Below are 16,946 nucleotides of genomic sequence, written 5' to 3'. Positions count from 1 at the left end.
GACTGGAGGGGAAACGTGCTCGATTCAACACCGGCCACACGTCTGGCGTCATCAAATGTGGACTCTTTTGATTACATGTACGTTTTAAATTTTTTCACTTTAGCGAAGAAAAAGATATTTTTACTCCGATGATATTTTGGTGATTCAACAGTTACAGGAGTCTGTATTTGCAGTTTGGCATTTTTGACTTCGACCCAGCGTGTAATGGTAGATGTCACTTAGAGGGTGTGTGTGTTTTTGTTATTTCTAATTTTAAATTTTTAAATCCCTGATGTGCAGTTAAACTAACAAAATGAAGAAATGTGATTTTGTGAATTCATGCGCAGGGCATTCAAGGGTAAATTTTGTTTTTTTGCCAACAAGTGATCGGTTGGCCAAGTATTATATTGTTTCGGACAGCAGTACGCCTCTGCTGTCGAATGGTCTACCTGAGGATTTCTTCTTCTTCCTGTTTCGTTTTTCCGAGTCGAGCCCGTGCATTCCCGAAGCACTTAGGTTTCCTGCGACACAGGGACCCCAAACTACACGACGCATTAGGTTACACCATTTCATTTAATAAGAAAAACCTCTAAAAGAACACGTAGAGTACACGTTGCACATGTACACAACGACACGCTATGCAGACTCATCGGGAGAACTCGATGAAATCTCGAAGGTTCTCACTCCTCGAAGGGTTTCCCTGATATTTTGTCGGGGGGGGGGGGTCGAGGGGGGCACTTCACGTCAGATTCTTCTCTCACACTTTTAATATTCAATCCGAGAAATGAATTCTCCGCGCGATGAGCACGTAAAGAAAAAGAAGAATATATTTGATTATAGTTTTAATATACATTTTAGATGGAGGTAATAAACGAGATATTAATACATATGAATATATTTCTAATGACGAGCGATGTGTTGTTGTTTTTTTACATTGGAGGACGCATTCTCAGATCATTTTTAACGGTAATTTTCTACACTTTTATTTTTGTAAAGGACGAGATACATGTAGATTTTTCTTTTTTTTTTTTACATAACCAAAGGAACACTAACATTTGCATTGGCACGGCATATAGGGAGCGCTTCGGCCTGACACGGTGTACATACGCTTTGCAAAAGACGCCTGAAACTTGACCGTTATAACTAGAAATTCCCGATGATCTGCCTCGTTGTTTTCCGCATTAATCGTTAATCCAAGTAAAATAATAATAAATAGATAAATGAATGCGCCGCGTGCGGCACGACGTAAAGAAAAACACCTTTACGGTCCTGCTTCTCATCTCAAAAGGAGACTAATGCAACCGTTACCTCTCAGAAGAACAGCAGCAGGAAAACAGCGCTCGGCCGTAATCGACCCGAGTGACGAAAGCAACGTAAATATTTATTTCCCTCTTTTTCTTTCCTGTCACACTAGACTGGAAACCAACACGTCACGGCTTTGTTTTGTTGTCCTGGAGGATTTGTGTCTTAAAAAAGAGTTGACCTCGACTTTGACTTCCCTTATTTTCTCGTATTGTAGCTCTCCAGCCGTGTATATCAGTACTATCACCTATCCCTTGGGTTATTTTACATCTTATTTTAAATTTTGACTGCCAATATTTAAAACACTATAGCATGACTTTACTCTGTAGCGAGGTGGACTTTATTTTGCCCCCCCCTTTAAATTCTGTGTTTCGTGTTTGTATTTAATTGTTCATAAGGTTTTTCTTTCTGTTCGTGATCGGAAAAGAAACATCCCTGCAGCTTAAACTCGTATTACTCATCATTTCACTGTAGCCATGGGACTATGTTAGCCTCCGATCTGTACAAAGCACTCTTCTTCTTCTTCTGTTTTTTTTTTTGAATGGTGCTAGATGTCATGTGTGACGTATCCTGCAGTACGCCATGATGCAGCGGGTGCATATCAGGGCCTTTTGAATTGTCTGTCCACAGCACACGGATGCTGATTTGGTGTCATGTTAGAAGTTATCACACGCTCAACAGTCCTCCCCCCTCCTTGTTTTTATGTTTTTATATATATATAAATATAAATGATAACCCCCCCCCCCCCTGAACTGGTCGTTAAATAGATCTGGAAACAGAAGACCAGCGTGTTCAAACTTGCATGATTTTCCTTGTTATTTTGAATCAAATTGTAATGATTTTAGAAAGTTGTTTATGCAACATACCCCCCCTTAAGTTTCTCTGAACTAATGTCCAGGTGTTGGAAATGTTATTAACAGTTAAAAATGACGGACTGCGGCATGTAAAAGGAGCGGCGGTCGGTTCGATAGCTCTAGTTTACTGCTGCTGCCTTTATAAAAGACATAAAAGGGCAGGTGTGGTGTCCTTACTCCCCTTGTATCTTCCCCCTCTGTGTAATAATTATCCTCATATTTTGTTCTTCGGTTTCGTTTAAGTAGCAGTTGATACAGTATTTTAGTATTCGGCAAAAGGGGTTTTACTTCCATAGGGGAGGGCGGGGAGGGTGGGGTGGACAGGGAATGATGAGTTGTGCATAAGCCAATTATGTTTATGATTTTATTGATTATTGTTGATAGTTTTTCTCCCCCGTACCTCAGTCTTTTTCTTTCTTTACACATTGTTAAGTCAGCCAGAGATGACAAACAGTTCTGAACAGCAGAAATAAACTCAATAAACTGTTTAACCCACTTTTGTCTTGAGTCTTTGGTGCAATGATGTTTCTTCACAGACTGGTAGACCTCAGTTCTGACACTAGGGGGTGCTGTTGTCCAGTCATGGAACTACATTAACTACACGAATGTACTGAATTACCTGCTGCAGCTAAAAAGGAAGAAAACTAATGAAGTACGTTTTAGGCAATTTAATTCAAATTGACTGACTCTTGTTCAGTCACATCCACGAGTGGATTTCCATGTAGTCCACTGACTGAAAGGAAAGTATTTGGTCCAAATCTAAGGTTTATGTTTTTCCGTAAATGGACAAAAACAGGCACAAACACTGGTGCGGTCGTTGAAAGTCAAAGTAAAACAGTAGACAGAGGTTATTGTCATAGATCGTCTTTATAGAAAACATTTCTTCACATTTTCAAAAAACAGTTTTTGCCTTTTTACTTCTTTTTAAGTTTCTTTTTTACATATTTGTCCTTTTTTTTTTCATTTGCTCAAGTTGAACATTTTTAACATCCATCTGTGTCAAAGGCTCTTTGCGGAGTTGCTGGAGCTCTCAGAAGGTGTCTGATAGAAAACAGAGGCGTTCACAGCCGCGGCATTTATCAGAAACGCTCCTGACCAGCACCGAGAAAAAGTCACGTTCCCATTCATGCAGCAACAGCGACATGTTTTCAACTCGTCAGCTGGGGTCGTTTCCCCAACTGCAATCGAACCTCACTCAGCCTCCAGTAGTCGCATGTCTCCACTTCAGCAGCACTCCAGTTTTAGCCTGAAGGCACCTGTGTTTATATGCTCAGTTTACGCTTGTTGCTCTTCTACATCCTGCCGTTACTAACTCTAAAAAAGTCTGTCACACCTCTACTTCTACCCAGGCTGCAGCACAACGAGCAGGTCCTACCGTCACACCAGAAACAAAACAAGAAAGTACTCTATAGTTTACAAAAACTATAAAAAATTAAAAAAAACAAAAGACAGGAAAAAAAAGGTACAAGTGTTTTAACAACAAGTAGTAAGTAAGTGAACATTGTTCTGCTTTGAAAATGGTACCGTGGATTTTGAAGTGATTATCAGCTTTGATACAACTCACAAAAAAAGAAATCTGAACTCAACCGTAGGTGCAGATCTACCGGGCGTTTTTCATCTCTCCAAATCATCACTTTATTGTTTTTAAATGACCTTTGGTTTTAAAATTCTCCGATTTGATCGCTTCTGAAGCACGTCAGTACAAACAACACAACAATCATTCCGCGAATGGCTCAGCTTAATCTTCACTGAAGGAAGCGGCTCACCGACTTCCCTGGTTTAGTTACAGATTTTCTTCTCGGGGGGTAAATTATTAAACGTCATTACCTTCAAAATCCTTCTGTGTGTCAGCGCTGAAGTGAACGTAAAGAGACCATTTTGAGAACAAAAGCAAAGCCTGAAAAGTCTCGGGACAAGAGAAAGTCTTCCGTACACGTCGTACAGTGGAGAAGAAAGGCGTCGGACCCACGCACTGTGCATCTCAATGTCTAAGGAGCTACCTTGCATTATAAATATATAAAGTTTAAAAAAGTGCTTATTAAAAGAAACTAGAGTGATGTGATAACTTCCAGCAGTGTCACTGTCGTTTGTTCTTGACCAGCATCAATATGAAATGTTATGGACAGAGTCCTTCACGGTCCACTTCATGTCCTCCTCAAACACTGACAAGGATTGTTCAAAAAATAACAGATGCCCTGGTCTCCCGTTAACATTCAACTCATACAAAAAGATATTTGTTTTGGGGGGTGGGGGGGGGGGGCATAGTTAATACAAAAGGAGACCAATCAAACTAAGGAGAGTATTGGCCACTGTAACACACTGCTGCAAACAAGCATGTTTTTTTTTTCTCAGACTGAGCTGGAACACAAACAACAGGTCAAAATTAAAACAACTCTAATAATAATTGCACATAACGTTTGAGAGCCGAGATGTTTGATGAGAGGACTTCACAACAGGAGGATTTGCTGGAGGAGGGGGTGGGGTGGGGGGGGGGGGGCATGGCACACTGGTATAAATACATTAAATGTGAGAAAGAGAAAAGCACTTTCACGGGAGGCACAGCTACAAAACTATGGCGCTCTGTGTCCTTCAAAGTGCAGCTCTCGTCCCAATTCACCGTCTCCTGTTGAAACTCTTTATCCTCGCATCTCTGGGTCTCTCTGTACCGGCGGAGAGTTTTAGCGCGGTGCCTCTCCGAGCACTTAGGCGATCATGTACTGAGTGATGGCTCTGAGAGCGTATAGCAGCTCAGCCTGCAGCCGGGCCTCCATGATTAGTAAATTAACGTGTATCTGATGGAAAAGAAAGGGAAAAGTGATTCACACGGAGCCAAAAGAGCAGCGACCGTGTAAAAACGTCATCATCGAAGGTCGGCTTACCCGTTCTGAAGGTTTAAGAGGAGCCAAACTCAACGGACACACTGGAGTTTTGGTGGCATCTGGGAAACAGGCCACCGCCTTGATGTACAGCTTCAAATCCCGCTCCAGCAACTGGTTCACTTCTCCGTAATCATAATCATCGTACCTGGAACCACAAACCAACGTTTATTTATCTACTAAACACAAAAAAGTAGGGCTTTTGTGAGAGTCAAATAGGAGTTTTTTTTTGTGGCGGTCTCACCGTATTCCTAACACACAATGGATGTAATTCCAGATGGCCCTCTTCATGTCGGGGCTGTGCATCGAGGGGAGGGTAGTCACACTCCTGAATCGGTCGTCCAAGAGGTGCCCGATGTCCGAATACAACCTGTTGACTAAGGAGAAGCCGTGGTCCTCCCATGAATAGTCCTGCAGAGAAAATACAACACATCCTTAAAGTCAGCAAGGCTGTGATACAAGTTCGATCATCGAATATTAACGTACAGCAGTGGTGTCCAACACTCCCCAGGAGTCTACTGTTGATTTTCTTTTTTGAAAAACAAAAAAACATAATTTTGTGTAGCAGAAACGTTTTTCCATGCTTTGGCAGCACTTTGTGGGGTTTCCGGACCGTACTGTGAATCCTGTGTGGCATCACTTTAACAGCCCTACACTAGTGAATACAGCATGGTATGTGTCTGTCTAAATATTCATATCGTATTGATGCACCTGCTACATCACCATAGTACATCTTAATTTGGTCTCTGACAACCTTGAAGTTCCCTTAACCTGCTTCTGACTGTGACACAGTTTGGACATGGGCCATTCGAATACCAAACCTGATTGCTTTGTACCACTGCTACGATGACCTAATTTCCCCTCGGGGATAAATAAAGTTATCTATCTATCTATCTATCTATCTATCTATCTATCTAAATGTTAAACACACAGCTTCAACCCCCACCTCCCCACCGTTGGTGCCGCTGTCACTAAGACGATGTTACCAACAACACAGAACACACTGCATTTGCTTCAAAACACACTGTGCAGCAGACACGGTGTGTTTACTGTCTGTTGATTTTCATATGAACGAATAGATCGATACAGTCAGCCTGACCTGATTAATCTAAACTTGCTTTTTATCGTTAGCAACATGGCTAATGTGACCACTAGCCGCCTGGCTACTGTCCAAAGCAAGAAACACCTGTGAGTATCCCAGTTTGAAACCCTGATACCAGTGCAATGACAAAGGCAGAGTGAAACACCCAGGAGTATTAATAAATAGACAGGTTTTGTTACTTACTGGTCTAGCTTAGAAGAAAGAATGTTTTTTTTAATCATTCTCCCTCTTCCTCCATCCACAGGGCTGTTTTTCTTTTGCCAGGCAACGTTAAAAGTCTCCCAAGTTCCAAAGTAATGATTTACACTACCGGATGTTAGTTTGGTTGTTTTGTTGAGGTGTTGCTTCGCAAAGTGCTCTCTGGTAAACAGTGATGCAGTGTAATGTTTATGCTATATGTCTAGGGCTTTTATTGTTGAAGGTAAGAACGGAAGTAACGTGCTGCTCTTGACAGTGTGGAAGACAACAGAGTTTGAAGTCTTCCTTCAGACTGGAGCCTTGACTGAAGTTATTTGATTTCATTCATAAGTTTCCTCTTTTTTTGTGAGTCGTCGTGTTCCTGGGAGTTCATACCCGGTGACAGACAGAATTGCATAATGACAGCGAGGCCAAGAGGGACCCAAGTGCCGATGGTGTCATACAGCCTTTACATTGTGCAATCAACACATTCATTATTCATCATTACTCACAACGACACGATAAAACCGAAAAGCTGTCTATCGCCACTTTAAATCTAACCCATAAAGGTTACAGTCATCAAGAGCATTGATTTAACCGCGGGATGTTTACGGTGTCCTGTAACACATTTAACAGACACCTGCCAGCCAATCAGACACAAGGATTTCCTGTGGATATAACGTTAAGGGCCATAACACACCTACAAAGTAAACTGAAACGCCTGCCTACGGACACATTCACAAAAGTAACGTCCTCACCTGAACTCTAAATACTTGAAAGTGGTCCTCCTCCCTACGAGCGAACTCCTGGTAGCACAAGTCAGGGTCTGTGATAAAACGCGTCGGGTCGGTGAAGCATACCATCTCCTCCTCTTCTTCGAAATCTAAAACAAGAGACGTTGAAAGCAAATGAAAAGGAGAGGAGGCAGAGAGGGAGAATAAGCGCAGCTGACGAGTGGTGAGTGCTCAAGTTTCACACCATGTGACCTCAGTGTAACGCTCAAGATAAATCAAAAGTCAGTGGAAACGTCTGAGCGGTGTCATTTTGTTTATGTTCCTGCGTTCATCTGGAAGTTACCTGTTTGCTGGAGTGTTTGTGTCTGCAGCAGACGCTCTTCCCTCTTCTCTCGCTCCTCCTGGGACTTCTGAATCCTCTCCTTTAGACCCACCATGTCACAACTGGAGTCCAGAGACTGTCAACACAAACAAAAGAGAAAAGTACAAACTATAAGTATCTCACAAGGTACAGACACAACCTCCGGCTACCGTGACAAGAAAAAACCTTATCATACATTTATTATCAGGAAACGCATCCCCCGCTTCCATCTCACATTTACACAAAGAGCTCTTTTAATTCAAAGTAATGGGATATCAGTGTGTATTTAATAACAACTGAACCATCAATTCCACTCTATGAATCGTTGTTTATTTTAATCTTTTATGTAAGAAAGCATGTATACTGTATTTGCATAACTTCAAGCAAAAATGATCATAAATGCAAAAATGTTTACATGAACAAAACATGCGATTTGAAGACTTTATCTAGACTAATATTATTATTATTTTATCTGGAATATTTTCTATTCATAGACTAGAAGAATCATAAAAACAATTCTACAGAAAGCAATAATAAAATGAATTGTTAGATGCAGCTCTACTGTATTACCTACCTTTGAGTTATAAAAGATTATTTTATTTAAATCATGCAGGTTTTCCCAGTTTATCTCAAATGAAGGAAGGAAAAAAAGTTTTAAAATAGTATCCTATGAAACATAAACCCTCATATCTGTTTCCTCAGAATATTTTCAACTTATAGAAAAATAGAGAAATAAAGCAAATGTACTTTGAAGGTTTCCTAGCATTACAAATGTTTAAAAGACATGATGGGAGGAATATTTCTGCACAACAGACTGTATTCCGCTCTGTGAATCTTATTGTAAGAAAATACAAGTCTGTTACCCGTCTTCTTGTTATGTGTTCGGAGTGAGTGGCGAGTGACTGAGGCACGTTGGTGTTGCCGTTGGCAGCATCGAAGGGACAGAAGGTCGGCGGGGTACCGTTGGGAGATTTGGAGAGAGGGACAAAGTCTGAGTCTGTGTCGCATCCATACACAAAGCTGCAGAGGGAGTGGCAGTGGGCCAGGATCACCACAGCCTGCACCAGCTCAGCCAGCGACCAGCACTGCTCGCCCGACTTCAGCAGCGTCTGGAGGGAACAAAGACAATGAGTTCCGGGTTGGATGTGATTTTAAAGCTTTCTTTATACTCAATAATGTACATTCCCAGGGCTCTAAAGATATGAATAGTTCTGTAAGTGATAACGGCTAAGTGTTATTGTGTACGTTTTGTTTTGCTTGACTGTACCTGGATGTGTGAGCAGGCTGTGAGCCAGGGTTGGTGGGCCAGCACCTTGTTGATGTGGTCAAGGAGACGAAGGCGAGGGGGCACTGCCTCCAAACCCTGCAACCACAGAGGGTCCCCGCCCACCCGCAGAAACTGAGCTGAGTGCAGGTACACCAGGTAGTTGCAGTGATGTCGTGCCGCAGCCTGAAAGTGAAATGGGAAGAGGAAGCTGAGCGGACAGATTCGAGTAAAAGAACTCCAACATTAATCTTGTTATTCTTTCATTTTGAATAATACCAGTATGATCCCTGGTTAAGAAAAGCTTCCCAAACTGCTGTGTGTTTGTTTAGCTCCACGTGCAGTGGGACGGTGAAATAAATGAGAACAGCTTGGTCACTGACCATGATGGCGATGTAATGGCGGTACGGCAGCGGCAGGGGGCCGTCCATGTGCAGGATGTAGTGCTGTGTGCGCAGGAAGCTCTCCAAATACTGAGGGTGCGAGGCCATCTGCTGGGACACGGCGTCCACGCTCCCCCTGCTGACCAGAGCCTTCATGAACAGCAGCGACACTCGCTCCTTCTCACCGTTCACCATCACCTACAGAGTCCAGGACAGAGGAGGGGGAAGGGTTGGTTTCTAATGAAGCAAAAGCAAAACCATGTGCTCTTTGTTGTTACAGTACAAGTTGAATTATTATTGTGTTCATATGTATGACACTGAGGCAGTAGCCACTGGAGCTGAAAAGTCAATTAATTGATTTGTCCAGCCACAGGAAATACAACAGTCACACATTTTAATAATCTACTCATCGTTTCAGTCACACTTCAAGCAAAAATGATGCTGGTTCCAGCTGCTTGAATATGAGAATATGATGCTTTTCTCTGTATTTTATATCACTGTACGTTGTAAAAACTAGCAGTTTGAAGATGTAGACCCCAAGGTCTGTGGTATTTTCTGACATTATATAGACAAAATAAATGAATCAGTTAATTGAGAAGGTAGAATAACTGATATACAGTAGTTGCAGCCATAGGCAATGTAAAACCCACAGTGGAAATAATAAATGCCTCATTCATTTTATGGCTCTTCGTGATAAATGTTCCGTCAAAATACTGCATAAATGCTCCTCCAGTGAGATTATATAAAACCCTCTGGGTGAGTTATTACAACTCATTTTGTAACCAAAGCGGGTTGGCTCAATATAATGGTGGACTTCAGTGTCCACAGCATGTGATGACGGGCTCAGACTGTGCTTTGGACTGGAGTCATGTTCCACCCCTTAAATCAGCGGAGAGAGAGGCAGTCTTGGAAGAACAGCAGCCACGATGCTGTGATACCGGCGCCAGTGGAAAGTCAGTGCATTCCTTACGTTATTCTTTCTGCAAATAAAACAAGCAAACAAAGGTGCTCAGCTGGGAGGCGCACAGACGCCAAGTCATGTTGGCTGCACCGGGGTCTGATGCCTCACACAGTTACACCACATTATTATTAAATGTAGATGAGACGCCGGGAAATAAAAGGTATCCACTTCTGTGAATTGAAAGTGAACGTACGGAACAAAAACAGTAAAGCAGAAAAGGGGGGATTTACATGCTGGGAGGAACCACAGATGAAGAAACTAATGTGAAAGTTGGGCTTAAGAGGCCTTGAAGAGGGAAGCTCCGCAGCGGCAGCAGAGAAGTGGATGAGACCAAACACACAAACATAGGTGTGACTGGGCTGAGGAGCCTGGGGCCAAGAGCAACAGACCCATGTGGAGAAGGAAGCTGGCCTGCCCTCACAGGCACAGCCATTTATTACCGCTCTCGCCATCATGCAATGGCCTCTAGGAGAAGACGTTGTGGCGCTCGGCCTCGAGTGAAACCTGAGCACACAGCACTGATCAAAGCCAAATGGTTCACTTCAGTCTGAACTGCACAAATGTTGGCAAGGAGCTCTCCTTTTAACAGCCCAAACTGCTGTCAAGGATTGTTTCTTTCACAGCCACATCAGCTTATGTCACAGATAGTCGGAGCAAATGTTGATTAGCGGGCCTTGTAATATTAGTCCGCCCCGTACGGCTCTTTGGCATCCATCACCATGTTCATCTGGCTGGTAGATCCATGTGGTATTTCACTTCTCCCTGTGGTGGACGAGCGTTCCCTTGATCCTGCAAGAGGCTCCACCTCTTGACCTACATATGCTCAGATCTGAGACGTTAACATACTACAAATTAAACAAGTCAGTCTCACTATGATGTTTATTCTCCCCTAATCTCATAGTTTATATAACGCAGGAGAAGAGAAAAAGATCTTACAGGAAGAGGAGGATAAAAAAGGGAACAAGGAGAGCTGCTTCTAAATGAAACCCGCCCGGACACAGACCCTGACCCTCTCTCGTCTTTCAACAGACAAATAGGCCGGAGGGTCCATAGAGCACACAGGTGCCTGCCAATCAAAGACCTCTTGACAAGAGCACATTCATACAAGTATCTCTCTGCAAACACTAGAGCTACTGATTAGCATGCGAGCTTGCAGAATCTATGTTACTAGCTCACCAAGCACTAACTGACCTGGTGCATGAAAGGAAAAGACATTTCAGCGTTTAAAACATGCCTTTAGTCCGAATAATCAAGGGAAAAACAGACTCGGCTTATTCTTTCCAAACAGTCATTATTTAATAAAGCTCCAACTGCAACATTACGTGATTATGAATGATACATGTGAAACTGTTCAATAAACAGCTCTCTTTTCCATTTATATAACAAACACCATAAAACAGATTAGCTGAACCAGAGGTGTAAGAAACTGTAGTTTATTTTACTACAGGTATCAGAATTTTAATTTAAACAGTTACAGAATAATGGTGACCAAGATGCATATAATGCACATGATATTTTACAGATTAAAAATGTGCTTTTTAGGAAAAACTACTTAAGTACTTGCAAATGTGATGGAAAGCTGCCGATGCATTGCTCTACTGTTAACGTGCTTTTTTGTGCCTTAGAGAATAAACACTGCACACCAGACAATATGAATCCCAAACAATAAAACATACTCCAGGTTTCAGATTTAAGACCTGTACCAATATCAATACTGCACAGAGAAACAACACGGGTTGAAAACAGGAGCTACTTATGAAAAAACATACTAAGATCCCACCAAGGCTGTGACAAAACCGTATCATAGTGGGACATCAGGAGCAGCCAGGTGACGCAATGAATCTGGGCACAAGGCGACTTCTACTCTACTTAAGAAAAACAACATTTTTGAGTGAGGATTCATTCAGCAAAAGGTTACTGTTAGAAAAGTTAAAGCTTAATGACAGACTTGTGTATCGTACAGAGAAGCCTGCTCCCACACGGGACACTTTGTGTGACTCCACTGCCCACTGCAATCTCACCAAAATACATGTACGGCCTGTAGCAATGACAAGACAAGCAGGAGAACACAAATGTCTATTGTCACATCTACAGCTGTGACAACAACAGTAAATAAGCAGTAAACTTACTCTTGTACAGACCGAGACGGACGGATTTGTCCGCACTGGCATCACGCAATCAAAGAGGAAATTGGTGTTTTGTGAAATTTCTTAAACATGTCTGGACAAATGCGACAGCATTAGTCAAACAGTGAAACGGGAACTACAGTTGATGTGCTGTGGCACAGCAGGAAACAACATCCTACGCTTTTAACCGAGTCTGCTGACACCATAACATGAAAGCAAAATTAAACCTCAGCTAACTCTACAGTTAAAGACAATATGTGTTAAAAATAAATAAATTCAAAGATTTTAAAACCATTGCTGTAAAGGTAAAGTACATCTTAAATTACATATTTTTCCCTGGTTGTCAGAAATTAAGCAATTATTATTTCAGTGTTTCCCCATAAAAGAGATCCATCCCACATCATTTAAAAGAAACATTTTCTATTCAGTGCTTAAGGATTAACACACACTTGGGGAAGAAGGTTTAGACAGAGCTCTTTTGTCAAAGCTGTGTCCAGACACCCGTCCACAGCGCTTCATCTCAATACTGCATGAAAACGAGGCACAAATGCTGAGCACAGCAGCACTTTTGATAAGGTGATATGCTTGTCATTGTCCACCCACATGAAAAAACACCCGCATGTAAGGGAAAAAAAGCTGTTAACAAGCGTGTGTGGGTGGTATGTAAAGCAAACAGATGCAATCATTCGGGCGTCTGTGTATGGCATTACAAAGCATATTTTGGTTTATAAATGCAGTGCCTCTAATAGAGAAGCACATTAAGGCTTTTCCTTTGTGCACACAAACCTATTAATTCTGCTTACAGTACGACTGGCCCTGCAGCTAGTGATTTTGAAACAAAGCCATTTTTTTCTAGTCAAAAACAAGCTTGTGTGTGACAAATGCGAGACTGCGAAGCTGATATTAGAAATATCACAAGATGAATACAGACTTGTGGCCTGGCTGCAAAACCTAGAACTCAAAACAACTCACAAAGGAGCTGTTGTGAATAATAATAATACAAAAAAAAAATCACAGGTGCAGAAAAAAAAAACCTTCCCAACACAGGAGAGGTCATTTGTTTATTGATCAGAGAGGAGCAAGAGGCAGGGAAGAAATGAAAAACAGGGGTGACGTCACACAGGGGAGGAAAGGTAAATGGAGACAAAGACAGGCTTTGATAGCAGCCTGACAAACAAAACAGCAGCACTGTGCGGGCAGGAATATGAAACACCAAGATGACACACAATGAAGTGGAAAAATTATGCCAGCAGCCTTCCAAGGGTAAATATGTCAGCCTGAGATGAGACGTGCACATGTGTGCGTGGTGTTGGTGGGCTGCAGGAGGGGGGCTGCTGCAGATACAGCAGGAGGACATTCAATCTGCATTCCCATTGAGCCTTGAGGGGGTCCGTCCTTATCATGCGCTGGCGCCCTGACAGCATTAACGCCCCCCTCCCCAAATCACCGGAAACACAAGCGGCCAGGGCCGATTTTGGCTCTGCAACCTGAACTGGGAGAGGAGCGCAAAACAAACCAGCTGTAGCCCAAAGACGTTTTGGAAAGGGGAGGGAAGATGTGGGGAGGAAAACAAGCTGCTGGGTAGGACAGCACATACAACACGACCAAGACAAACAAAACGCTGTGCTGCAGGACGAAAAAAGAAAAAAGAAAAAGTCAAGCCCACATAGAGCAGCTGAGTGATTGGACCCGTCAGAAAACACGGCAGGCAGGTAGAGCGAGGGGGGGACGCAGTTACAAAAAGATACCGAGGTAAATCATTACTAGTCTCATTGACACACAAGCTGGGGGCATGTAGGTTATCATATCAAAGGGTGCTCAAATGTTGTGGTGCCTTAATGCCTGCCAAATATCTGTTTATTTTAACAGCTCCAGGTGTGCAAAGTGCTTTACGTAGTTGTAAACTCACAGGGCTGTTTTGCACAGGTCTCAATACAAATACTGACTGTTTGTCCCCAAGTTACAATAATGTAGTCAAAGTGCACGTGCAGACAAATGTCACATAAATGACAATGAATAGGAGCAGCGAAACAATGAGAGGGGATGGTGAAAAGTAAGCCAGATTGGGCTTGGACCCAGAGTAGAGGGTTTTTTGAATCCCTTGCAAACACATTCCTCCCTGTTTTTGCTCCATTTCTGGACTGTAATCTGCAGCAAACATGTCTTTTTGGACTGCACTCGAGACAGCGCCCCCCTTCTGTTGCAGACTGGAAAAGCAGCCACAGAGGAGAAAAACAACTTTGATTGGCAGTCCAGTTCAGCCAGCAAAGAAAAAACAAAAAAAAACAGCACAATCAAACATTTTCAGGGACCCTGAGAAAGACCAACTAAACTATATGAATGTGTCCTCGTTGCTTAAATGCATTCACGTTGTTGTGACCCCTCCAGAGGCGTCCTTTATATTTTATTCATGGGAATTAAATGACACTGCATTACTTCACTGACGGACACTTTTCTCCCCAATCTCCAGATGATGTCATCGTCACCTACACATTTCTCCTCATACCGCAGCGCTCGCGACCCTTACGTTTATATTAACCGTTATGTTTGACTGTGAAATTCAACGTAAATATAACCGCATATTAAAAAAGAAAGCACTTGAATCCGCACCGGTGAACAAAGGAACAGACTACATCACATTTGCAAAGCCCCCAAGTGACTGCACAACAGAGATTTGACAGCAAACGGCTATTTTATGTTTTTCTTAAAACGTACATTTACTAACGGTAGCTTTTTAGCCGTTGACGCAATGTTGCGGAGCTTTAACGTGACATTTTAACGGCACCACTACATGTTTTCTTGATTGTGGTAAACATGTAAGCAGTTCACAACCCTGACTTAAACATTTTAAACTATTTTTATTATCTTTTTCAGTTGTAATTTGCTCGATAAAACGTTAGCTTGGTTAGCTAACGGTAGCTAGTTTAGAAGTTTGCTATTTTTGCTATTAACTTGCAGCCGTTGGAACGTTAACTTAACAGCCGTTGGAACGGTTAGCTGCCGTTTGACACCAAGTTTAAAATAAAGTTTAGATATATTTAAAAAACTGTATTAACGACAATTATATTATCTTCTGTTAGCTACTGAAAAGGGGTATTAAAAGCTCTACCAAACACAGCACAACTGACTAAAAGAAGTGGTAAGTGGCTCTTTTCTTTGATACAAAATAACCCCTTCAGCAAATGAATGAACAGGCTACTCCAGTTAGCCGTTAGCTTCGACTGTGTCAAAACTAACTTTTTAAACAGCTTTGTGTGTTGTCAGTTTTACCTGTTTGTGGACTCGCTGGCGCTGGGTTCTTAGGGGGTACTCCATTTTATTCGTACAGATGATCATTTTCCAATAACAAAGGGTGCTACTGCTGCATGGATGCGGCTCTTGTCTTTTTCTTGGTGCTTTCCAAGCTACGGCTAACAAAGGGCAAGGGGAAGCCTTCTGCCCCGCTAGCTGCAGTCAGCGAGTCGGACTGGAGCTGGAGACTGACTGGGAGAGGAGAGAAAAGCTTCCCGGAGCCAAGCTGCCAGCTCCGGTAACAGTGTGCCCAATCACAGCCCGGGAGGCGGAGCTGCTCACAGAGGCTCATATCCAAATGCTAATGAACATCTGCAAACAACAGCGCAGAGGCAACAACAGGCAACTTCGCACCAATTCATGGGACATACTGTAGCTAAAGGTTGAATATGCAGAATCTGTATTAAAAGCTATATTTAAAAATACTAATATTACACCCACGGGGCGTTTTGAGGTGTACAGAAAGAAGTATTGCTTTTCTATAAAAATACTAATGACTGGTTTGACAATGTCTTTACCAGCCTTGGGCAGAGGCGGATTAATGCACAGGCTGGCCTAGGCTGCAGCCTCAGGGCCCCTGATTGGTCAGATTTGTTTTAATTTACCTCACTGTTGGAAAAAAAAACGTGCCTCCTATTAGGGCCCTTAAAAACATTAACTGATTGGATAGATACGGTCACATTTACCCAATCAGCTGCCATCATGTGGCCGGGTTCATAAGGTCAGTTTTGTTGTCCAATGACACGTCACTTACTATTAATAGACAGTACATCAGCAAAATGTCAGAAAGGAAATGTGATAGTGGAGCAATAAAAAGCAAAGCACAACGACTGGAAGAACAACGGGACCAAGATCTACTAAAAAAAATCCTAAATCGACAGGATTTTTCAAAGTTGCGGACTCTTCTGTTCCAGCTGGGGTTTTTCTGATAAAGCATGATTAATACTGTGGGGGGCCCAAACATACAGTGGCCTAGGGGCCCATGACCACCTTAATCTGCCACTGGCCTTGGGCATTGCGGGTTGCCAGGGTTGTCTGTTGTTGGGTGCAGCTACCGTAGTCTGGCACTGGGTGAAATGGAGTTTGCCGATCCTGCAGCTGCTTTGGAGCCTCATTGAAGGGGGGCGCTAAGCTGAATTCATACCTCCGGATCCAAATTACCGGCATTGACAGCCGCTAGCATGCCGTCTGTAGAGGAGATGATTTTGCTGTTTGTCATCCGAAATCGTCAAAAAGGGCGCAATAAGTGTACACGGCGGTGGCATGTGAGACCACTCAATAAAAACTGACACCTTAATCGAGAGTTCTTTTCTTTGGTTTTGCCGATGAGAGAGCTGGATCACGAAAGGCACTTCCAATACTTTATGATGTCCGCCGCTACTTCTTCTTCTTTGCTTTGCGATGTTTGTTGCTACCTTCGATGATTTTCTTTTTTAGTTTTTTAAATGTCCTGTTACCACTTTCTTCCTCGTTTTGGGCGAGTGGTTAAACTGTCTCTATTCTGCCATCTTGATTTCCGCTGGTATTGTTTCCGTT

At 42.6% G+C, this 16,946-nt stretch overlaps 1 protein-coding gene across 1 annotated transcript; it reads right to left on the bottom strand.

Annotated features, from left to right (window-relative positions):
- Window positions 1-2,989: 2,989 nt before the first annotated feature.
- On the bottom strand, window positions 2,990-15,590 carry sesn4 (sestrin 4). Its single transcript, XM_083914726.1, has 9 exons — window positions 15,390-15,590; window positions 9,033-9,230; window positions 8,653-8,835; window positions 8,249-8,494; window positions 7,368-7,482; window positions 7,049-7,173; window positions 5,256-5,422; window positions 5,015-5,159; window positions 2,990-4,927 (listed from the first exon to the last, which is right to left on the bottom strand). Exons 1-9 carry the CDS (start codon window positions 15,453-15,455, stop codon window positions 4,838-4,840), a joined length of 1,335 nt encoding a protein of 444 aa, XP_083770852.1. The 5' UTR covers window positions 15,456-15,590; the 3' UTR covers window positions 2,990-4,837.
- Window positions 15,591-16,946: the final 1,356 nt, after the last annotated feature.

The sequence above is a fragment of the Echiichthys vipera genome (genome assembly GCF_963691815.1).
Source record: "Echiichthys vipera genome assembly, chromosome: 6".
NCBI classification, from domain to species: domain Eukaryota; kingdom Metazoa; phylum Chordata; class Actinopteri; order Perciformes; family Trachinidae; genus Echiichthys; species Echiichthys vipera.
Note: the sequence above shows the minus strand (reverse complement) of the source record. Positions and strands in the feature narration are given on the sequence as shown.